At 34.4% G+C, this 25,812-nt stretch overlaps 2 protein-coding genes and 1 long non-coding RNA gene across 3 annotated transcripts in view; 2 read left to right on the top strand and 1 right to left on the bottom strand.

The window, feature by feature from the left end:
- LOC145313092 (tyrosine-protein phosphatase 69D-like) overlaps nt 1-11,486 on the top strand; it is a 58,524-nt gene extending 47,038 nt beyond the window's left edge. Inside the window, exons 19-21 of the mRNA XM_080152359.1 lie at nt 1,165-1,278; nt 2,238-2,343; nt 11,216-11,486. Of these exons, the coding sequence (XP_080008485.1) occupies nt 1,165-1,278; nt 2,238-2,343; nt 11,216-11,238 (243 nt within the window). The 3' untranslated portion in view covers nt 11,239-11,486. The remainder of the gene's footprint in view (nt 1-1,164; nt 1,279-2,237; nt 2,344-11,215) is intronic.
- A 2,983-nt stretch (nt 11,487-14,469) lies between these two features.
- LOC145313096 (uncharacterized) lies at nt 14,470-15,659 on the top strand. The gene is made up of 2 exons (XR_013877239.1): nt 14,470-14,849; nt 15,098-15,659. It is a non-coding gene; the product is annotated as an uncharacterized LOC145313096 (long non-coding RNA).
- Nucleotides 15,660-16,890: 1,231 nt separating this feature from the next.
- On the bottom strand, nt 16,891-23,850 carry LOC145315049 (uncharacterized). The gene is made up of 6 exons (XM_080155103.1): nt 23,729-23,850; nt 22,548-22,566; nt 22,130-22,178; nt 20,774-20,852; nt 20,304-20,379; nt 16,891-17,022 (listed from the first exon to the last, which is right to left on the bottom strand). Exons 1-6 carry the CDS (start codon nt 23,815-23,817, stop codon nt 16,951-16,953), a joined length of 384 nt encoding a protein of 127 aa, XP_080011229.1. The 5' UTR covers nt 23,818-23,850; the 3' UTR covers nt 16,891-16,950.
- Between the last annotated feature and the right edge of the window lie 1,962 nt (nt 23,851-25,812).

A 25,812-nucleotide genomic window follows, 5' to 3' on the forward strand; every position in this document is an offset into this window, starting at 1 on the left:
TACAACCTCATGAATTTGGGTTTAATGGGGGGCTCAACCCGAGATCGTAGTTAGTACTTCTCAGACAAAGGCCGTGCAATCAAAGGGTTGGTTGTCTGATGGATGTTACTTAACCTAATATCCTTGGGTAAGTTACCATTACACGTGGATGATGCTCTGGATTCTCTAGATGATCACTTAAATCGAAGGAGAAGCCCGCCGTTACTAGGTAATGGTAATAATGGGGGGCTTTTAAAATCAGAAAATGAGTAGCATAACCCTGTGCACGCAACTTGAATTCATGTCTAACGAAATAGTTTTCGTAAACATATGGAAATATGATTCATAATTTATAATTATGTAAATAAATTGAGCATCAACTGTGCAGCAGTATAATTATTTTATCAAGTTTGATTTTTTTAAGCGATTACATTTGTCAAGTTTTAACATTTTGTATAATATTTAAATATTCATTTTGAACTTAAAAATATTAGATGCAAAAATACATGGAGGGAGGGGACACTGGGCTTTATAATAATGATAATAATAAACCTTTCTAATTTTATTTCATTATGAGCATAAATACGGGACCATATCCGACTTTTTGTGTGATTATCCTATTCATCTGATTTTTGGAAAAATAAATTAAATACCCAATATAACCTAACCTATTGCCACCCCTTCATTTTAAATTTAATTTACAATAATGAGTTTACAATGTTAAGCAGAGCTGGATCTTTAAATCATTTTAGTGGTGAGCCAGATCGGAGTGAGCCAAATTTCAGCCAAACACAGCGCGGCATTTCATAAAATGCTGTGCTCTCATTGGTGAAAAGTTGGCTCATCCCGATCTGGCTCACCACTAAAATGATTTAAAGATCCAGCTTAGGGTAATTTGTGTAAAAACTACTCGAAATTGTCGAGCACTTCTAAAATTTTCAACACAATTCAAATAGGTACATTAAACAAACATCTTATTTTTTTTTTAGTATGAATTTGTGTACCGGGCCATATCTGATTATGCAGACCTATATAATTATATGAACATTCGTATGTCACCAGTTCGTGCCCATCCAAGAAGGGGGATTTTTGTAATTGTTGAAGTTTCGAAGTTTTAGCGCATTAAAATTTGTCGCAAATATAGGTATCAGATTATAAAAAATAACATTTATTTTTCTTTTTCAGTATGAGTTTGTGTACCGGGCCATATCTGACTATGTGGACCTGTATATGAACAAGGACGAGGAGTATGAGTACAGCGTGCCTGTTGGTCATCATCTCAATACTGGAACAGCTAAGGTCAACATTTTATACATTTTTAAAAGCGAAGCTTTTCTATAATTAGGGTCGGTCCGTCCGTACGTCCGTAACGGATAGCTTTTTTCGTTAATTTAGGCATGTTAGAATTGTCCTATCGATTTAAAATTTTGTATGTTGATTCCTTTAATAGTTAGGTACGATTTAAAAAGCGTAGCAACTCTATAATCATCACCAAAATGTCCGTACGTCCATTTTTAACATGTTGATTTTTTTACTTTTTAACAACAAATTTTTATGTGATCTAATCATCCGATTGATCTGATTTTTGGTATATTGATTCCTGGGACAACAAAGTATGATGTAATAAGCGAAGCAACTCTAAAATCAAGTCCTAAAAATGTAAGTATGTCCATAAACATTATCCTAAATCAAGCAGTTTTTTAACAAATTTACTTACAATTTTGCTTTGACTCTTATACATTTATATTATGATTATTCAGTTCTGACACTATACAATTGTTAATGTCCGTTTGTCCTACCGTTTCAGTGCTTCGCTTTTATGGATGTTGTCATCCTTGTTTAAACAGAGTATTACTTTTTTTGATGTTAAATGTTAGGAGACGGTGGTAAAATTCCTTTACAATCGATTTATTATTACTTGGATATTGCACCAGATTTTCATGTATGGTATTAAAGTGATACTCACAGCTGACTAAAATAACATTACCCCCCATCCCCTCACCTTTCCTCCTACTGGATTAATGAACTGACCAATAAATGAGGTCCAACCTAGAAAATTTTCCCCCTATCAATATATCCACGTATTCTAAATCCGTTATCATAAGAAAGCAGCATTTTTAAGATGAGACATGAACAGTAAACACATCTTGCATTTTTTCAGCCATCAAAGGCATTTTTATACATCTATCCATTGATTTTTAAGTTGCCTAATAGTTTTCTTAAAAAGTTTATTATTAATATTATTATTTATTATTTAGTCAGTGAAGTCAATCCAGTCAGTGAAATCCGTGTACTCGGGCAAATCTCAAAATTCGCTGAAATCCAATGGCTCTGGGCCATACTCTGTACCAGTGGGAACTACAGGTCAGTTTCTACAAAGATATTCAGACAAACGGAAAAACGGACAGTGTTCCAAAGAAATATATTCATTTATCGGTATAAACTTCTTTTTTTCTAAGACAACTTTTTGAAAAAAAGAATGATATTATATGTCCTTTGATAAACACGTATATCTAGGCCTTTGGTCAGGTCAATATGAGTTGTAAGGATCAAGTCTATGACGTAACGAACGTTCCTAAATATAGGCTTATTATTGGAAGTATCAAGCCTATAACACCACGACCGTACCTATGTAAAGGTTATGTCAAGCACAAGTCTTTTACCCATTCTATGCATACTGAAATAATCGTAAGAATAAATCAAAACCTTAATATCTAAACATCTGTAATAATCATAATTGAAATACACATTTAAAACAAGTCTTTTATTAAGACATAAACATTTAATAACACATATATATTAAAATAAGTACTAACATATTATTTTCATATATAAAACGATTGTAGGTGGTTCGTAGCGTTCTGTAGAGGATCCGGGTTTGCTTTCCTGTAATATAAACATAAATTGTGACATTAATTCATGTCTATTGTTTACCTCTTCTTTTTCTCCTCTCTTGGCGGCGTTCCTTTTTGGCGGATTTGGCTCTGTAGTACAGGTCGGTCATCTCGGTCAGCTCCTTGGATAGGCGATCGATCCTTTCGCGCATCCTCTTGACTTCTTGACGGTTCCATGAATCTTGCTCCTTCCAGTAGGCTAGCTCAGTCTCTAACTTGTCTAACTTAATACTATTCTCCTTCTGGATTTTTCGGATCTTTGCGTCGCTGTCAATCTCTAGCGCCTTAAATCTATTAAGGAGGGTGTCGTGGGGCGCGCTTGGATGGTGAGCTCCGTGCGGGTCAGCTTGTCTCTCCTTTGCTACGTTAGTGAGCAACTTTACCAGGTTTCGGATACTTCCTGGAGTTGCTGATCTTCCTTGCCTGGTGGCGCGTCCATTGTGGCTCTCAGGGCGGAGGCGGGAGATTGTGCGATGGCTTGTTTTACGCAGTGTTGGCTTTCTGGTTGCTGAGCGGGATTGTCGAACAAAAAGCCCACGAGATTTCAAGAACGAAGCCAATTTTTCGTCGTTGTAAAATTGAGAACTTAGGCCAAGGGGACAAGGTACCATAATTCCTTGATCCTTTTTGAGGGGGATGATGTTGCTGTTGTCGATTCCGGTCGCGTGGTGTCTGATTACCCAGTCAGCGATGATCTGGATGGCCTTCTCGGATGGGCTGGATCCTAGGCTTTTTCTTTCATTAAACTCAATGAAATAGTTACCTCTAACAACATAGCCGTTTACTCTGTCATCTTTAATAATGAAGATTTTATGTAACGCCAGAGGTTGAAGATTCTGCTTGATGTGAAGGTCGCGGATTTGTTGGTTTAGTTCTCCGATGTTGCACCATAACCTCTCATCTTCCGGGTTGAAGCGTATGCTGGAGATGGTTACGCGGTGTCTGTCGCTGGCCTGCGCCTCCATTATGATGTTAGTGATGGCTTTCATCATATCTTCTGGGGATTCTTCACGGATAAATAACTGGAATGCTGATATCGTTATATTATGTGGATGTTTTTCAGCTAGGAAGGACATCACTCGCTCCACGAATATTTCCATGTTGGTGTCGGAAATATGAATCCATTGTATGCCTGTCTTTGCGTCAGACCAGGTTCTTGAGCAGGTGTTGACGTCAGATAGATGCAGTCTAATAGGCTCTGGCAATGCTCGATTTTTCGGCACGGCTTCAATCATGGAGTCCGGGAATTTCTGATTTCCTCTGGACCCCTCCCTCTTTTTGTTCATCGCCATCTGCTTTCTGAGCTCTATCACGGCCTCGTCAACCATCTTCGTCGAAACTGTGGCCATGCTGAAAAATGGCATAGTTTTAGTTAGATGTAAATCTTACTAAAAGTTGGAATCACTTGAGAACGTTAAATTTTGAAAGCAATAAGAGAAAGAGAAAAAAAATAGCCGTCTGCAATAAGATTTGAAAAGACAAAGATAAAATAAATGATTTTTGGAAGCGATAAATTTGTAAAAAGAAATTCTGTTGTTTTACGGAAACACAATATGTAATCTATTTGTTTATAGCGACAGATTTGTAAAGAGATATGTGTATTTCGCGAAAACAGAACCTATCTTCTATATGTTTACATTTGGAAACAACAAATTATCACTAGATAGAACAATAAAATTTTTGAAATATGAATTGTTTGATGATTAACTCCATTTTGGAAATTGCTTAGTTAAATTCTTTATAAAAAGCCTTTGTATCGGCGGAAAAGTTGAAAGTTTAAGTAATAATCTAACTTATTGCTAATTTAGTAATATTTTAAGTGTAAAAAATACCTGAATTAACGTAAAACGTTGATAAAAAGTCTGCGTTCGTCGTGGAATGTGCAAACGTAATGATTTTGTTGAAAAAAACCATTTTTAACATAAATTATAGTAACTAATAACTGACCAATAAATACATGACACGGCAGTGTGGGCTGGACGTACGATGCCGCGCTCAGTTGTTTGGTTCTGATAACAGCGCCGTATTATTATTTGTGTTTGGACATTCTTTTGTGAGGGCTACACTGATGGAAGGGGGGGGGAGGGAAGGTGCATGATTCTTATACGGCGCTATCTTTTGAACGAGGTTTCAGAACAAAAAAAATATATATTTGGAACAATAAAATTATTTTTGTAAGGGGATTTTACTTAGACTAAGTTCTTGAAAAATGAATATTTAGACAAAAAAAAAATATATATTTGGAACAATAAAATTATTTTTGTAAGGGGATTTTACTTAGACTAAATTTAGGCTAGAACTGCCTTGATTACCTGCATAGGCATCTTTCCTTTGTGAAGGATCTCCCTAATAGCGATGGGGTTTACCCCTTTTTTAGTCAATATGTCGGCGACTTGCATATCACCAGGCACCCAGACTAGCTTCTCCAGGGATCCTTGTTTCAGCTCACTTTTCACAGCTCCAATCTCTCTGCGGAGCCTTCTCTCTTGGACGTCGGTGGCACTATGTACAGCTTCAAAAGCATCATTGTTGTCAACAATTAGTTTGACAGGGAATTGGAATTTCCCTCCAAGGATGTCTTGTAGGCACCATTTTGTAGCAATGGCTGCGTCCATAGCCCTGTGCATGCTAATGGCTTCAGCTGCTAGTGTTGAGCTGGTCACTCTGTCTATCTTGTTGCTTTTCCATTCGATTGGAGCAACATCTCCTGTCTTGACATCAACCAAAAACAGAATGTATCCAGCAGTGCTATCTACCCCCTCATTTAAATTTCCGTGGGAGGCATCAGAGAACATCCATAATTCAGCTCTGTTCATATCTTTGATTGCAGATATTCTGACTTTTGCATGATCCTTCAATTTTAGCAAAGTTTTCTTGGCATTTTTCAAGTCAGCAACTGTTCCTTGATTGAATTTTGTTGACAGGTTGATAAGGTCAAATGCAAGGTCAGGCCTTGTTGCCCTAACTGTCCAATTGATGGCACCTACCATCTGTCTAAGCAGTGTCATCTCTGGTGGAGTCATCTCCAATTGTGGCTGCTTTATTCTGGATGGATCTGTGTTTGGAATTTTGATCCTGTCAACATATGCTTCTTGGTCCAGTGTTATGCCTTGTGAATCTTGTGATAGCTGGAAGCCAGTGTACATGAAATTCTGTGTTTCAGACTTTCCAATTTTGAATGCATTTAGAATCAAAGGAAGAATCTGTTCATTAAACAGTTCGCTGCCACTATGTAGAAAATCATCTACATGTAAACCCAGGATTCCTTGCAGGTTGCCTTCATTGTCTTGGTAATAAAACAGCCCAGAATCATATTTACATACCTTAAATCCTAGCCCTTTCAGTATTTGCTCTACTTTATTATACCACATCTTGCTGGCGTCTCTGAGTCCATAAAGAGCTTTTTTCAATAACCAAAGAACTTTCTCCAGTTTAGCCTCTTTTGGTGGTTTGACAAATACTATCCTTTCCAGCTTGTTGCCTTGCAAGAAGGCTGAACGGACATCTGTGGTTGATATGCTCCATCTTTTGTTAGCAGCAATGATCAGAATTATTCTTAAGGAGAACTTGTGTAAGGTTGGGGAATCTTTGGGAAAGTTACCAAGCTCCTGAAACCCCCTTGCTGTGAGTCTTGCTCTAGCATCTCCTTCTTTTCTGGTTAGTACCCAGGTAGTGGTAATGTATTCTTGCCCTTCATCAGTCACTTCTTCATATACTTTGAACTCTTTAAGTTTATCAAGTTCTTCCATCTTGGCTTTAACTACATCAGGGTTATCTTTTTTTGTCTGTTGGGATCATTACTGCAAGCACTTCAGCAGGTAAGTCTGGGATATCATTGTCTTCAATTTCTGGCCTTTCTTGTCTGTTTTGTTCAATTTTTCTTATCTCTAAGTTTTCAACATCATCTGTTAATGCTTCTCCGTCTTCAAGCTGGAAATTGTACCAATTAGGGTATTTTCCTGATCTTTTCATTGTTTGTGTTACAGTTGCATTTTTCCATTGGCCATCCAGCTTGATTTGAACTGTTTCGTTCTTCTTTAGCATTATTTTTGCTGCTTGTTTTGGAGTTGATTTCTTTGGTGGTCTACCTGGTTTTTTCTTGTTGTTTTCACCGGTTGCAGTGTTTTCAGTATTTGCTTGCTCTGCTGCTGTAGTTGTTGCTGCTGTAGTTGTTGCTGCTGTAGTTGTTGTGCCTGTTTCGGCTGTTTCCATTGTATTTGATGTATCATTGGGACTGATGTCATCATCAACTTCATTGTTTTCAGCTAAATCATCAACTTCATTGTTTTCAACTATATCATTGGCAATGATGTTATCATCAGTTTCATTGCTTGAGGTGGGTTCTCTTTGGTTTGATGTGGTATTGTTCTCAACAACTATGAGCTTGGTTGTGGATTCAGTGCTGGGGTTGTTGGTATTAGTTTGACTTGAAGCTGTTGTTTTGGAATCATTTGTGTTCAAGTTTGAATCTCCTGGCATTTCTAAGTTTAGTTTTTCTGCCAATTCCTTTTTCATTGGAATGATTCTATTGGCGTGAACTCTACACCAACTGCTTCCATGTCTGATCATGATTAGCTTGCCATCTTGGAAGACGACCTTTGCTGGTCCAAGCCAGGTGTTGTCCTTGAGCCTTTTGTAGTAGACCCATTGACCATGCTTGTATTCATAGTCTGCTGTTCTAATTTTTGTCCTAAGAGCTAGTTTTAGCTTAGAACAGTTCATGGATTTGACAAATGCTGTTCTGCAAGCATGCATAGCAGTCATGTTGTCTTCCAGAGCTTTACTCACAGATTTCTCTTCCAGTGTGTTTGGAGGCTCCTCTAAGATATTTGGAAGATTTGGCTGCCTGCCAAAAACAAGTTGGAAGGGTGAGAATCCGTAAACAGTTGTGAGGCTGTTTTTGGCAGCACAGGACCAGGCGACTGCTTGTTCTAAGTCAATCTCTGGGAAGTCTCTGTTTACATTTTCAAGTATGCTGTCAGACAAATGGTGGTTCTTCTCACATATTCCATTTCCATGAGGACTCTCTGCTGGGGTTGTATGTAGTTTAATGTCCAGTCTGCTGGCAACTTCTTTGATGAGTTCTGCTGTAAACTCACCTCCATTGTCTGTGATGATTTCTTTAGGTTTTTGGAAATACCTAATCCATTTCTCCATTAGAGCTTTAACAACTTGTTCCGGCTCTTTGGACTTGATTACTGTACCTATGGTGTACCTAGTGAAGGTGTCTATAAGATACAATATGTATTTGCCTTTGTATATTTTACAGGGTTTCGGATCCGCATTGATTTTATGCGGATCCGGATCCGGATCCTCAAAATTTGGTCAGTGCGGATCCGGATCCGGATCCTACTGGATCCGGATCCGGATCTTTGACAATAAAAATAAAATCACAAATTTTTCAAAAAAATTAATTCTTCAATTCGAAGTCAAAAATACTTTTAATTTTCAAGTCTGAACCTAAACCTTAAAGATTGGCTCTCATCAAGAGAATGTCTGAGATTTTATATAAATTTAGGTAGATTTTTCCATTTTTTCCGCATTTTTTGGAGTCTAAGGATCCGGATCCGGATCCTTGGACTCAAAATATGCGGATCCTTGCGGATCCGGATCCGGATCCGAAACCCTGATATTTTAATATCCATTGAAAGGAGTTGATTAAAGTCATTAGACATGGCAATAGCAACAACAGGTCTGGCTGGATTTCTCATCCTGATGTGACAACCTTCACAACTGTTCAGGATTTTGTCAATCATGGGATCAAAGTCATCTCGCCATTGGTCTGCACTTTTGAGAAGTTCCACAAATACCCTTTTTGGCCGGTGGCCAAATTGGGAGTGAATCTTTTGAAGCATTTTGTATTGCTTTTTCTCATCCTTGTTTTGCAACTCAGTTAGCATTAACTGTTGCATTACCAGTGTATCTTCAGTGTCATTTTCGCCAAGGAGACTAAGTGTGTAGTGACCAGCACTGGTGGTATTTATTTTGAGAGGAATACCATTTGCAGTTGCTGTGTCATTGGACATGTCAAGAGCAATACCAATCTTTTTCATATGATCCTTAGACATCAATAGAGGGATGTCTGAATTGATTATATCAACGTCTAAAACATGCAACTGGTTGGCTATGATAACAGGGATTTTGTATAATCCTAGAGAGGGGAGGGATTGTTGATTACCAAACATAAAGGTGGTCTTACTTTTGTGAGGGCCAGTTAGCTGTGAAAGCAAATGTTTTGGTAATGACTGTTTGTAAATGTCCATCCATTTAGTCCCTGCTACTGAGCTTGTGCAGCACGTGTCAAGTGCACAAGCATTCAGTGTTTCAGCAGTGAATTTGCTAAGCTCTCTCTTGTCTGTTGTAAAGAAAATGGCCTTTTGAATATTATCATTGTCTTGATCTGTGCTGTTTATGTCAATCTGATCATAAGTCACGTCCTCGTCTGTCTCTCCTTCAATAATGAATGCTTGTCTATTTTTAGACTGGGTTGGTTGTCTGTTTTTGTAAGGGCATTCTCTTTGTAAGTGCCTAAATGAGCCGCATATTCTACAAGTGATAGTTCTACCTCTTAAATCTTGTGGATTTTCAGGCAAGTCTCGTGAAAAAGAATTGGAATGGCCTGCAGAATTATTATTGTAAGAATTTTGCTTTTTAGCTGCGCTACCTTGGAAGTTATTATTTTGCCTACCTTGATATTTCTTTTTGGACCAGGCTACAAAAGCCTCTTCATGTTGTGCGTAGAATGCGTCATTTAACTTACCTTCCTCATTATTGGTTACCTCAAAATTATTTGAAAGCATGTCTACCATTTTTGTTTTGACGCTTTCATATACCTTCTTTTCATCTGCGATGTCGACGATTGTGTTCAATAATTCATGCTGTTGTTTTGTAAGATTAGCATTTTCCATAATATAATGTACTTTAATATCCGGGTCGAATTTTGTACCATTTTCTTCTGCTTTATTCATCAAATATTCGAATTCTTTAACGAAATCCGCAACGTTTTGGTCGGCTGTTCTTTTGTAATTTACAACCTTTTTCAAGAATTTTATTTTTTGTGAGCGCTTCGAATTACCTAACTCATTTTCTAAGAAATCAAGAATAGCTGTTACCCCGTCTTCCCTTGCAGCTAGTGACGCGGGTTTGTGTTTTTGGAATAAACGTTTTTGTAATCCTTCACCAAACGTAGTATGCGAATTTTTAATACCAGCCGCTAATAGTGGACCTTGTTTTTTCGGCGGGTGGTCAGTTGTTAGCTGCCAAAGGACGCAATTGTCTTTGTAATCTTCAAAACAGTCGAAGTCCGCCAGTTTTGGCGCATCCATAGTTACCTTCACTTCTGCCATTTTAAATATTAAGGTTTCTTACCGTGATTTATATCTTTTTACAGCTGCCTCAGCTGGTCTCACCGCCACACCTCTTTCCCTTAACCTAGCCACTAGATTATTTTGAAAGATAAGGCTAAATATTGTATGCTTTATTGAGTAATCCAAGACTATTTGTGTGCTGTGTCCGTAGATCGTTTAATCAAAAATTCCCAATTTTTGCACTTAAGCTTATGCTACCATTGATAAACACGTATATCTAGGCCTTTGGTCAGGTCAATATGAGTTGTAAGGATCAAGTCTATGACGTAACGAACGTTCCTAAATATAGGCTTATTATTGGAAGTATCAAGCCTATAACACCACGACCGTACCTATGTAAAGGTTATGTCAAGCACAAGTCTTTTACCCATTCTATGCATACTGAAATAATCGTAAGAATAAATCAAAACCTTAATATCTAAACATCTGTAATAATCATAATTGAAATACACATTTAAAACAAGTCTTTTATTAAGACATAAACATTTAATAACACATATATATTAAAATAAGTACTAACATATTATTTTCATATATAAAACGATTGTAGGTGGTTCGTAGCGTTCTGTAGAGGATCCGGGTTTGCTTTCCTGTAATATAAACATAAATTGTGACATCCTTGTCCAAAAACTTCACCCAATTTTTCCGACAAAACTGTTAAGAAAAGAGTTTAAGTAAAGGCACCAATATTTTTACCAGGAATCTTAAGGGTAAGACGTTTGACGATGAATTGATGTACATTGTACATCCTAATGATAAGAATAACCCTTTATGTGGATTAAAATTATTGGATGGAAATTTTGGACTAAACTAGTTTGGAACCTAAAAATACAGAATTTCACAATAGTGCCCAAAGTTTTTGAGCCAACGAATAAGATAACATTGATAATAAAAAACTTTGGATACCTGTGTAATTTACAGTCCAATGTCACCTCCCTCCCTGATTTTCACTTATACTCCCATTGTCTTGTTTAGGTTCAGGAAGTGGGTCTAGCTGATATCAGTCACATGGCATAATTGCCAACACAACCACACACCAGGGCCCAACAGCCGCCACAAACAACAGCCTCTGCAGGAAGCACAGAGCTCAAGCAACAGCCAACAACAATTCTTTGGATAGGAAAAATCAACAGCAACCACAGGGAGGTGACACCAGCAGTGTTGTACATATTAACGGCCAGAAGGACGGATACGGCACCTATGAAAATGTTACCTGGAAACGAGAAATGGTGGCAGCGGCTGAAAACAGGCATGACAGAGCCTTGAACCATGATAAACAAAACCTGGCCGAAAATGCAATTCTTGAAGACAGCGAAAAGATTGAAATAGTTGATGCTGTTCAGGTTATAATCCATGAAAATCCACTCGAAGATGATGATAATAGCCACCAGGATGACCTACGGGTGGCTGCTGGAATTAATGGAGAACTGATCATGGATGGATCTCCAATAGAATGTAATTCCAACCTGATGGTTTCAACCGAGCCAAGACATACCATTTGATAAAGAAAAAATCTACCAGTTTACAAAATCCGCAATTTGATGATACCAAAAATCTTCAAACTGAAAGTGAAAAAATCTACAAAAATTTTTATACATTTTTTATACCTGGATGTAAATAGAAAACTGCCAGAAATAATAAACAAGCCGCCAGCCAACCCTTGCCTGCCCAGAAATATGTTGTTTAGTTTGAACAAACCCTGCTTACAATTTTGAATTGCTGTTTAGAAATTATCGAGCCAATAGAATCCTGCTTAAAAGCTTGGGCGTCTAATTAGAAACTTTTGCCATGTGACAAAAGAGAAATTTTAGAAATCAAACCTTATTATAGAAAGATATAGACTTTTTTATTACACAAAAATCCTTATTTAAAAGAAAGGATTTTTGTTATTGTCAATCCAAAGAATTTTTAGTGATAAAAGTTGACAATTTTATATACAGTAGTAGACAACCTTTTGATACTTTAAAAAGTCTTGTACAATTAAGATATATAGATAATTAAGCATCTGTAACTGATGTCAAAATTCAGGTGTTGGCAGCCGCCAGCCAGCTGCTTATCAGCGGCTGACTGGCAGTTGGCATATCCTGTTAAACTGCTTTGTTTGTGATGTAAACTGACTATGCGCCTATGTATGTGTTTGTATGTATTTATAATATTAACATATTATTGATGCCAAATTTTGTTGATTTTTCTTCTTTTGTTGCCTTTTAATATACATTCAATTTTATATTAATAATTTATCTATTTAATAGAGATTTAAACATTAATTGCTCTAAATTATTTTTTTCATAATCAAAACTTCCATTTATACATGCTAATATACTCAGTTTTTCATTATTTTATATAAAGTATAAAATATTTGGAATTAAAACACAACTTTGTAATTTTTTAAAATAATGTAAAACACCTTACTTTGCCTTATTTCTTTTTGAAATTATTTAATCAAATGATTTTTCAATGAAGGGGGGCAGGCAAAAAGTTTTCATCTGTCGCTAAAGGGGTAGTTTCACGAAAGGCATTTGAACTTAATTTAGTGAACCTCATACTTTTTCCTGGTTAATTGGTTAAACTACATTTATATGGCATATTTTTGAAAGAATTTCAATTTTCTACCACGTAGTTTTTAAAATATCAAGACTTGAAAATCGTCTTTATAAATTGCATTATATCACAAAATGACGATTTCAAGTCTTGATATTTTTAAAACTACGTGGTAGAAAATTGAAATTCTTTCAAATATATGCCACATAAATATAGTTTAACCCATTAACTAGCAAAAAATATGTGGTTCACTAAATTAAGTTTCAATGCATTTCGTAAAACTATCCCTTTAGTTTGTGTTTTAAAAAACAGCAAATTTTATCATCCGCCATTAATTTTGGATGTTTTTGTCAAATGAAAATGGTGAATGTAGCACATTTAAATATGGCTTTAGATACCACTTTTTGCCCTCCCCCCTTTTTTTCTCCTATGTATCAAAATGCACAAAGCAGCCATGAGTAAATTTTTGCCAATATGTAGGATTTTTCTACCAAAATTTTTGTAATGTTTGTTACCAATTTTTGATAATAACTTCTTGAACAGTTGTATGTATATGTGATCCACCTTTTTATATATTGATCAATGATCATTCATTCGTGTTTTTATATGTATTATATTAAAACCAGACAATTATTGAGCCAACTGATTTTTTTATAAAATGAAAAAATATTAAAAGATTCTCTTATACTTAAGCAATTTTTCATATAGTAAGATATGCAAATCTTTAAAGGCTGCTATAATTCAAACTATTAGCCGTTTAGCCGATATTCGCCATTAATACAAATTCATAAATAATCTGAGGTGGATTTTAAAAAAACCTTTTGGCTCACTGCCTTACAAAAATTAGTGAGGCTCTCTGAAATAATTGTGAAAAATCCTCCAAAAAATATACAAAAATTAAACAAAATCTTATGTTAACCATTTTATGATTATATTTTATTTTTATAGATTTTTTATGCGATTTTGGAGGATTTTTCACAATTTTTTTACCAGCCTCACTAAATTATTGAGGCATTGAGCCAAAAAGTTGTTTTTAAGAATCCACCTTTTGATTATCACTGACCTTTTAATGCATCTGATGCGCGCAGCGAACGTGAACGTGCGTAAAAGAATTTTTTGTGCGCGTTTTCTCTAGCTACGCAATACTTGTGCATTATTTGAGCTGGTTACAGTGACTCAACTTAGGCTAAGCGGCCAGCCGTTTGTCATTTTAGCCTTTTTAGATGCGATAATACTCCATTTACATTATCGATTTGATACGAAATTTTTATAAAACTTTAAAATACCATTATAGTAAAAAATTAAAAAATACCATTCAACGTAGTTAACGAATCTCAACTAGGTTTTGTAATAAAAAAATTTTAAGTTCACCTAAATGAACCAAAATTGGCCTAAAACGAATCTAATAATGAAAAACCTTCGCATTTTTATATTGAAACTTTGTATGTATGTATTACTCATTTATCAGTAGGGGGGTGAAAATATTTTTACTCTCTTAGAATTATAATCTTAGGATTACTTTATTTCAGTAAATTCCTTTTATATAACAAAAATGGACCATTAATCCCTTGAAACATATACCTACTTATAATTTTTTAAATTTTTTTTGTTAATTTTAAAGAATGAAAATAGTTGTCTAAGATTATTATTATTAAAGATAGGCAAAATATTTTATACCCCCCCCCCCCCCCCCCTCCAAACTAATCTAAAACTATTCTGGTGGACTAATAATTTCCCCCTTCAATCATTTCATTCAGTCAAATTGACAAACCTTTGCTGTAACTTAATGTTCAAAATAGTTTACTAAAGTTTCCGCGGATTTTTGGTATTAGGCATCTTTAAACATTGTTTTAAAAAAGAGAATTTTGACATTTTTTATGAATAATACATTTAGTAACTTCCTCGTTACATAGTTATTTAGCTGCAAACAGGCTAATTCGAACCATTTTTAAATGCCTAATAACATGGATCCCTAAGAAAATACCATAATACAATAATAATATTGTACTCTTCAAGTTCTTTCATTTATATTGTACGAATATTTTACTTATTGGAAACCTGTTTTTAAGTTTTATTTATTTTTAATGAAATTTTATTTAAACAGCGCATTAACGATGATATTTTAACATATTAGATAATAGCTATTTCTCGCATTGTATTATAAACAGCTTTCCGCGGATATAGAATGTACAATTATAAGATTAAAACCAGATTTTTTAGCCCCGAGATGCCGAAGGCTAAAGACATTTTTGAAGATTATCTGTACTACTAGCACTTAATATTTCTTTTTAAAAAATTAATAAAACTTAAAAACAGGTATTTTTACAAATAGTTATCCCTTTTCATATGAAAATATTATACCTAATTATAATTACTTTTGTATAAATAAGACAGAATAAGGGAAAAGGAAAAAATATTCATTTAACGCCTTTTTTTCTATGCAATATCTAAGCCTAGTGTTATGATTTACTATTCCAGTATGGCTTCGAAACCGATTGATATCTGCTGGATTAAAACCTGTTCACAGCCATACTGAAAAATCACGTATAGCATCGTATTAAAAACAATTTTCCACGAATGATATAATGAAAATCATAAAATTAGTACCAGTTTTGCTAGCCTGTGCCTTCAGACCTTCGGGTATAACAAAACTGGTTTAAATCTTATATTTTTTTATTTTAATACCCGCGAAATGCTGTGTATAATAAGTTTCTTGGCCCTTACCTATTCTTTCTTTTTTATACAACAAAATGATATTCTACCATAGTTTTGACAGTTTTTATCTTGTCATTAATTAATTAATTGATAATTTCAGTTATTAATATTAATTAATAATTTATCATTCATCATGTTTGTCAATAAATTTAGAACTTTTAAATTTATTCCTTTCTTCATCCTATTATATGAAGTAGTAAGTGTTTTTTGTTTGTCCCAAAGGATCTCGCTAACCGCTGAACCGATATTGTTTTCCTTTATAGTGAAGCTTCTTATAGGTCCTGGGAGGGTTATAAACTAATTTTGGAGAGGGTGTCTTCACCCCCCTCGACAAAATATTTTTTTACTCTTTTTAAAACTCAAATTTAAAATTGGATGAGGTCGACTTTTCCCCCTTCTACCATTGCCCCTAGAGGCTTCTAGGGGGCGTAGCCGCTAGTATAATTTAAAGTATTATATAATTGGTTTTAATCAACATTAATAAGTAAAGTCGCCTTTAAATGATTCCTAGATTGAAACCAAACAATCAAATTTCAATGAAAGTACCCTTAAAAGATTTAGAGGTAACGAATAAGACAGAGCTGTTATAAAACTTTGGGTACCAGTGTAATTTACACTCCAATGTCGAGACCTGGTAATTTCTTACTTTCCTGGATCGAGTTTTAACAAGGATGACAACATCCATAAAAGCGAAGCACTGAAACGGTAGGACAAACGGACATTAACATTTGTATAGTGTCAGAACTGAATAATCAGAATATAAATATATAAGAGTCGAAGCAAAATTATAAGTAAATTTGTTGAAAAACTGCTAGATACAGGATAATGTTTATGGACATACTTACATTTTTAGGGCTTGATTAAAGAGTTGCTTTGCTTATAAGATTGTACTTTGTTGTCCCAGGAATCAACATATCGAAAATCAGATCAATCGTTTGTCCCAATTTGAATTTGAGATCACATAACATTTTATTGTTAAAAGAGTAAAAAAAATCAACAGGTTTAAAATGGACGTACGGACATTCTTGTAATGATTATAGAGTTGCTACGCTTTCTAAATCGTACCTAACTACTAAAGGAATCACCATGCAAAGTTTGAAATTGATAGGACAATTCTAACATGCCTAAATTAACGAAAAAAGGCTAACTCTCTCAGACGGACGGACCGACCCTAATTATAGAAAAGCTTCGCTTTTAAAAATGCTTCTTCCTGGCAACTTATTTTCTACCGTTCTCCAGGAAAAAAACAAAACATAAAACCATACTAAGGACCAGAAGGTATATTCCTTTAAAAGCACAATTTTAATCGGTTTAGAGGTTAACTGGACCTTACAGAACGGAGGGATTGGACAGACATCAATTTGCTTTGTACAAAAATTGAATGATGCAAAGAATAAAGCCTAAAGTTTATTTAATGATAATTTAGCAAAATAAAATCTTAATGCAAAAATATTTTATTTTCTGTATGTTTTCTTGGGTTCAGGTTTGGGTGCTTCATAACTTTTCTTCTCTTCTGCGGGGTAGGCCTAAAATGTTAAATTTTATTTGGAGCATAAGTACTCTATGACTTACTTTTGGGTTTTTTATTAATAAAATTTGTATACGTGTTGGTGTATACAGTGGCGTGCGAACCGAAGGGGGCATTTGGGGCAATCGCCCCCCCCTAGCGACCAAAACGCCCCCCCCCCTTTGCCCCCCCCTAGCCACCGCCCCCCCCTGCCCCCCCCTAAATGTTGAAAAATGCCCCATTTTGCCCCCCCCTGGTCAACAAAAATGCCCCTTTTTGCCCCCTACCCTACAAAAAGCAAAACTATCCCAGTTTCCAAAAGAAAGATCAAGAAATACTCAAAAAAAAATTTTGGCGCTTCGCGCCAAACAGACAGTTACTAATCATTTAACCTTACCAAATTTTTTAATTAGTGTAGAAATTAGGTTATAATCTTTTTTCACTGAACATAACAAACCAGGTAATAGGAAGTATTTTATTTGGTATAATATAAACTTTTTACCAAAGAAATTTTGTACATCCCCAATGATGATACACAAAATTACCCCTTATATAGATTACAATTAGTGGATGAAATGTATGGAAACTCGACTATATTAACCAACCAATCAAAATTCCATTAAAGTCCCCAAAGTTGTTTAGCCAACGAATAAGAAAATTTTATATGAATTATTTGGGATTAGTGTAATAAATAGCCCAAAAACCCCTCCTTCCCTGCATATTTGAAGAAAAAAAAATTGCGCTTCGCGCACTTCCAAATGGTTTCTGCTTTTTATCACATGCATTGTATATTTTGTTTTTATTTCTATAAAAACATTTGTAAACAACAAATATTTAATCAAAAAGTTATTTTATATAAAAAAGAAACAGCGTTGATATTTATCTAAGCCTTTTTAACACTGTATGTCTGTCTAAATGAATAACTATATATGATGTCATATTATTTTCAGGATAAGTTTATCATTTTTTTTGTTTACATACCCTTACAAAAAGACATGTTTTTTTATGGCAATTTTCATTAAAAACCCTTAAAACTAACTACACTCTATATTCCTAACTTGATAAAATACGCCACTCTTGTTGTCTTTAATTAATTTTAGTTCAAAGGGGGAGTAAATATTTTTAGGTGCGCTTCACGCACCTCCCTTATAAATCCTTGGAAACACCACTTAATGAAAAATTAACAGAGTTTTAAAGTGCCATATAAAGAGGGTAGGATATGTTGATATAACTTTTTAGCTTCTCTATAATTCACTATGGCTGTCAGTACATAATGCTAAGGGGGAAATGTGATTTTTTCAACTGCAATTAAAGATAGAAGGCTAAAACTTAATGTTAACATTCCCATCATTATGGAGTATAATTAGCTATTAAAAATTCATGGATGTCGGACTGCTTTTCAGGACGTTTTTGGCTATTTTTGTATCTTTTAAATTTCGGGTATAGTCCCTTTTGTGACATTGCCTCTTAAGGTGCATTTCGTCGTATTTTCACAGTAGCTTTTCACCTATTTATAGCTCCTGCTGGGCCAATTGCCTAACCCTGCGGGGAAATCACCTGACCTAACTTAACCTAGAATAACCTATTAAAAGCTACGACGAAATGCCCCTTAAGAGGCGTTGCGACAAAAGAGACTATACCCCAAAATTTTCCATATTTCTAAGAGATTTTTATATCTGTAGATAAAAGGACAAGTAATTTTTTTTATTTTTTACATAGTTCTTTATATCTTTGGTTTTTATGGTACAATAAATTTTTTTGTGGATTATAATATAAAAAAAAATAAAATTTCTTGCTGTCTCGAGCATCCAGTATGTAATTTACTTTGACTGTCATCACACAATATGCAGGAAAAAGGATTTGTGACTTTTTTTACCTAAAATATATATTTATTTTAACAGATGCTCTTTAAATCTACTTGTCTGTATTCTTATTAATGATTTTTTGTGCTTTGCTACTTAAAGATGTTGTCATCCTTGTTGTCATACAATAAAAAAATATTTAAAATCAGTTTTACATATTAGGTTAATTTTTGGTAAATTATTTCCAAAATGAGTGTTTTTATCTCCTCCCCCCAAAATTTTTTTTTAATGGGGTTATTCATCCTTCCTGCTGAGATTTTATAACATCCCCTTTCACCCATAAAAAATGTTTTGTGGTGGGGGGGGGGGGGGGTTAAATTATATTCTGTAATTTTTTTTCGAAGATGCTTTCTAGCTCCCTTCCCTTCGGTCATTGCAGGGTGGGGAGAAGGGAATCCCACCCCTTAAAACGCCTTTATTTAAAATTAGTATATATAATCAAAATGCCCCCCCCCTAGACAAAGTGCTTCGCACGCCACTGGTGTATGACCTTAAAACCAGCTTATACCATTAACGAAATTAATTCGGGAAAAAATCACGAAACCTATATGTGTTTTTCAGCTGTCGTTGGGGGGCAACACTTCGTAAAATTGACGACCTCTCAATTTGCCCCCCCAATTATTATTTTAGATTTATTTCACTTGTTGGTTATACCTTATACCTGCCTTAAAACGGCTGAACATTTCTTCTGATCATATAATATAATAAGGTTATTTGGGAATAGTCCCTTTCGTCGCAACGTCCCTTAAGGCGTGATTCGTCGTATTTTTAAAATGGCTTTTTATATGTTATTTTAGGTTAGGTTGATTGCCCCCACAGGGTTAGACAATTGGCCCCGCAGGTTTACAGCCCCCCACAGGGGCTAGAAATAGGAGAAAAGCTACTGTGAAAAATACGAATAATCGCCCCTTAAGGTGCGCTGCCACGAAAGGGACTATACCCGGTTATTTTTTGCATAGCTAAAGATTACATTACCTACTGAACCGATTGAGTTCTTCATTTTAGGGAAGCATCAAATTTATCAAACTAGCCAATTTTGTTAGATTTAGGACATGGGACTATTTTAGGTTTAGAGGTGTTCCGTGATATTTCTGTGATGATGTGATGTACCGATGTTCGCATCCGCGTATGATGTGCGCATGTGCGTATCAATGAAAAAATTAAATTTTAAGCTTTATTAGGTTAATTAGGTTATTCAAGGTTAGGTTAGGTTATATTAGGTTAGGTTAGATTAGGTGCAACTAACTTATTAAAAATTAAGTTTTAAAGATACGCGTGCACATGCCGCGTAACTTCTCAAAGAGTTAATCACATCATCATAGAAATATAACGGAATAGAGGCACAGCTGCTAGTAATAGATAAATGAAGGAAATTTTTTTGAATTGTCGGACGGATGTACGGACATGCTTAAGTTTAGCTACGCTTCTTTGATTATACCTTTTCTTCTTTCTTAGCATATGCATCCTTGGATTTTCCATACACAGGGTAGTCAGCCTTTTTATACCCACCATATCTTAACACAAGAAATATTATATTCATATGTAGCACAGCAACAATTAATTAACAATATTTTCCATATACAAGGTAGAGTAGACTACATGTCCGACAAGCCCAAATTGAAGACAACATTTCATTCGTCCTATATCTAAACCTAAGCTAGAGGATGGGTAGTCAAAATTAATTCCAAAAAAAATCACAAAACCTATATGTTTTTTTAGTTGTCGTTGAGGGGCAACACATCCTAAAATTGACGAACTCTCCATTTGCTCCCCAATTATTATTTTAGATTAATTTCGCTTGTTGGTTATACCTTATACCTGACTAACAAGTATCGTTTATGTCCACTAGTTAATAGTGTAGGTATTCTCTATTTAGAATTAGGTAAAGCTACTATATAATCAACTTACGAGGCGTGTAGATAGTTGTCCATATCCTTGTTGAAAGCATCCAGTCTTGCCTTGGCGCCGTTTACACCACTCATGAAAGCCTAGCAGTGTCAAATCAAATTATAATTTAATTCTTGAAAAATCAGAATTAATGTTACTTTATAATTTTAGTTGTCATTGCTGACATATTATCGACAGGTTGTTGTAAGTGCAATATTACATTCTATTTGTATAAGAAATTTCTTATATTTATAATTAATTTATACAGGATGTTTTTTTTTTGATAGAACAAAAGTATTGCTTAATATAACCCACTTGCCATTGACAGAAATTAATAATATATATCTTAATTTCTTTATTGGGTTGGGGCAATTTGTATAAGAAAAAAATACTTGGCGATTTTCAACAAATTATGCCTTAAAATTTCAAAAGTACCTATTTTTGGAAGATTTTTGGATCATGACCAATTTAAAGAGTGTGCAAAAATGCGTATATTTTTAGAATTCAAATTGCGCGGCTTGTGTTAATAGTAGAAAATTGTTATGCATATCGTTAGAATTGTCATAAACTCTAGTTTTTGGGTGTTTAAGAAATATTCCTGTGCTACGCATAGTTTAGGAGCTACGTGGTAAAATGTCCCAACTTACTTAAAACTTTTCAACCTTTCTGACATTTTCCAACGTAGCTTCTATACTACATATAGCATGAATATGATACATATATTTCCAAAAACTAGAGTTTATGACAATTATAACAGTATGCGTAACATTTTTCTACTATTAACACAAGCCGCGCAATTTGATTTTAAAAATGCACGCAGATTTGCACACTCTTTAAATTGGAAATGATCCAAAAATCTTTCAAAAATAGGTACTTTGGAAAACCCGGTTTTTAAGGCATAATTTGTTGACATTGCTAAATATTTTTTTCTTGCCCCAACACAATAAAGATATTAAGATATAGACTATTAATTTCTGTCAATGGCAAGTGGGTTATAATAAGCAATACTTTTGTCCTATTAAAAAAACACCCTGTATAATATATGTCGATATTTTGACAGGGGAATACTTGTCATCAATTTAGGTTCCTAACACGGATATCTCTTATTGGTCAGTTCGTTCATCCAGTAGAAGGCAAGGGGATGGGGGTTATGCTTAATTTGGCCAAATGTGAGCGTCACTTTATTAGAGAACATGATAATCTAAATCCATTAATATTGTCCAAAAATTTTCTAGTCACAATCCCATTATTATGTCACTTTCAATACGTGGCAGACACTGGTTAAGGTCTTTAGTTGTGACGTGATTTAAGGCGAGATTTGAGGACTCGGCCCTATAAACAAATGTTTTACTTTATTATTGAAATGTTTTTTGATTTCCTGATATTCAATTTCGCCAGAGGATAGAAGATTTTCATTAGATTTTACCTACAAAAAAATAATCATTTCTTACATCAAAAAATTTTTCAGAATTTAATAACATATTTATAAAAAGTAGCGATTAAGCGGAGCGTTTACAGCTTACCATGGAAAGAGATAAAAAAAGAAATGAAAATACAATTATCTTAGCCTCTCGGTGCACGTCCCAAGAGGAGTAGGGGTAGGAGGGGTATATTCCACCAAACATTTCTTTATTACATTTTAGGACCATATATCTAAGCATTGGTTATGATTTCCTTGCCAAATTAGTCAAAGAGTTGCCTTGTAGCCATACTTCCCTGAAAATTGTGCAACTCTTTGTAAATCTGACAAACACACCTCACTGCTTTATCATACTAGGATACTAAAAAGACTTACTTCTGGTGATGAATAATATCTATCCTTAGTGAAAATGCATTACAATTTTAATGTTTTTTTATCTATTGCATGGGTATGTTCGTCTGTCTGTCTTTTGTCACAACGTACATGTACTTTGGTTTCCAAGGTTTTGTAATTTTTAAAACTATTATTTTCTTTACTTTCATATAATTTTATTAATTTTACCAACTTCCTTTTTTAAATATAACATTTACTGTTCTTTTTTCATGCAACTTTGATAATGGTTTTACTAAATTCTGTTTTGGTAGCAATAGCGCTTATAGCTTCTAGCATTAAGGATTAGAAATATCTTAATATTCAGTTTCTGGAATAATAATCCTCAATTTTTTATTTGATTTTTTACCTAATTCTAACTATCTATTACCGAATAAAAAAATATCCACCACAAAGGGTTAAAATATAAAAAAAATAGTTCATATTTTTTTTGCAAGGTGGCTTCTTTTGTGTCCTTAAATGATTATCAAACATTTATTTTTAGTATGATAATATGTTATTAATTTAATTATTTATTTATTAAATACGTTTAAAATTAGCATTTGCACTGAGGTTATATTCAAATCTCATTGAATTGTTACACTTTTTGTATTCAACATTTTCTTTTCACAACCTCAAGAATAATGAATTATTGATAGGAAGGTTAGTTGATTTTCTATCAAATTTGATCAGTATTTAAAGAGTTTTACTCTAATTAACTAAAATTAATAGCAGTAGATGTTAAAATTCATCAATGATTTATGCAGATTAAGGAAAGAACTTAGACCCATTAGCGTTTTGTAGGTGACGTATAGGAGTTTCAACGCCCCCTTTCCAATTTTTATTACACTTTATTGGTTTAACAACCCACTGAGAAATCGCTATGCACGCCATTGAAGTGTTTATAGCCATTTACAATTATCATTGCCAAATAATTAAGACAAGGATAATAATGACCAAAGTGTGTAATGATCTATATATTACTACTTGGATGTTTTTCATGTACTCTGTTAAAGAAATGCTCGAAGCTGGCTAAAATAACGCTACCCCCCATCCCCCATCCACTTTCTTTACCCCAACCCCTTCCCTCGTAAATGATGTCCATGTTAGCAACCTAAATTGAAGACAATTTTTCCCCTGTCAGTCATAATATCCAAGTATATTCTATATCCATTGTAATGCATCACCCTGCCGCAGGAATGTATGGAGCAATGTACGCTGTGCAATAGGTGATGTACGTCAGTGCCACAATAACCAGCACGCCTACACCTCTCATTATTTATCTGTTGCTCTGAAAACTAATTAAAAATATTATTTTATATTTTTGGTGTTCTCAGGGAAAAGGGAATGTGATTCTGACAAACAAATCTAAGCGAAAATTTCCCCTTAACCGTCTTCCTTTTTTTCTACCCCTTCTTACCCACTTCCCTTTCAGTTACATCAAAAAACATGTTTTACTCCAACAAAATATTTAATTTTGACAAACCCCAAACTGTCCAGTTTTGAGCAAGACGATTCCAGTGACGTCATATACGTTTCGGGAAAGAAAAAGGGAAGGGGGGAAGAAAATCTCTTTAAAAGAGATGGGAGAAAAGGGAAGAGATTTTCTTCCCCCCTTCCTTTTTTATATGACGTCACAGCAATCGTCTTGCTCAAAACTGAACAGTCTTTAATTTTCGGCAATTTCAAATGGAATTAATTGGCTAAATAGCAGCCCCTCTGGGTGCTCTGAAATCTTCCCATATTTTTAAAATTGAATATAAGGGAAGGGTTGTTTTATTCTACTTTAGCTGAACTATCCCTGCAGAGTTACCATTACACAATGCCCAATATAATTAACCTAACCTAACCTAGAGTAATGTAAAGATACAAACTAATCATACCCTGTGATTTTCAAGTCATTTTCTTGTATTATGATGATTTTATCCTGTAAATATCATATATTCACTGAAAACCTAGTTCAACCATTTCATGGATCTTTAAGCAATAACTAACTACTCTAAGAGATAAAGGGTGTGCAAAAAAAATGCGGACATTTTTAAAATTAAAATTGCGCGGCTTGTGTTAATAGTAGAAAAATGTTGCATATACCGTTAGAACCGTGAAAAAGTCTATTTTTTGGAAATATATAAACGATTCCTCTGCTAAGGTAAGCTACGTGTTAAAATGTCCCAACTGATGTAAAACTTGACTTGCGAGTAAATTTTAAAATATAACTAAAAATTAGAGAAGATATTTTGCAAAACGAGATGCCTACATTTTTAAATTTCAAATTGCGCGGCTTGTGTTCATAGTAGAAAAATGTTACGCATACCATTAGAACCGCTATGAACTGTATTTTTTGGAAATACAAGAACGGTTCCTATGCGTAGTATTTTTCTACTATTAACACAAGCCGTGCAATTCTAATTTTAAAAATGTCCGCATTTTTTTGCACACCCTTTAGGTCAGAACAATAGATACAAGAATGACATCATCTAGAAAATAAAGCTCAAAAATAGGCAATCAGACATACAAACATTAATAATTATAGATTACTAAGGTATTTAATTTTTAATTTATTCATTTGTGTGAATGAAAATAAATCTATACCAGAATTTCTTAAATATAGGTTATTTTACATTAGCTTAGCATACTTACAGGACTTGATTATAGAGATACTTCGCTTATAACATTATGCCAAATCGTCCTAGGATTCAACATTGTTGTAATATGCTTATTATGTTATACAAAATTTTATAAAAAAATACTGATAATAAATCATTATGTTAAGAATAAACATACAGACTTTATGGTAATAATTATAGAGTTGCTGCGCTTTGTAAACTGTTACAGGATTCATTGTGCTAATTAAGTTTAAAATCAATAGGATAATTCCAATATGCCTCAATTAACGATTAGAACTATCCGGTACGGACGGACGGACAGACCATAAATATAGAAAAGCAAAGCTTTGAAAATGTCAAACAGTTTTAGAGGTCTTAAGTTTCAAACCAAGCACAAGAATTAATTACATTAAACATATAGATAAGATACAAAAGTTGGATCTACTGCAGTTCACGGTAAAATATTGCTGGTAACGAATATTGCCAAAAATTTATGAATTTTAAAGGCTGCAGGCTGCCAAACGGCTGAACGTACAGATCATACCCGCACACCATTTTAAGTGGTATAAGAAGACCCACAAATAATCTGGAATAGCCAAGATCCAATGATGCACAGGGTAAGCTTCACTGAAGAAAAAACGCGTAAAATAGGCCTTTTTTTGCGC

This window comes from Acartia tonsa, chromosome 3, assembly GCF_053477335.1.
Source record: "Acartia tonsa isolate MP-2025a chromosome 3, ASM5347733v1, whole genome shotgun sequence".
Classification (NCBI taxonomy): Eukaryota; Metazoa; Arthropoda; class Copepoda; order Calanoida; family Acartiidae; genus Acartia; species Acartia tonsa.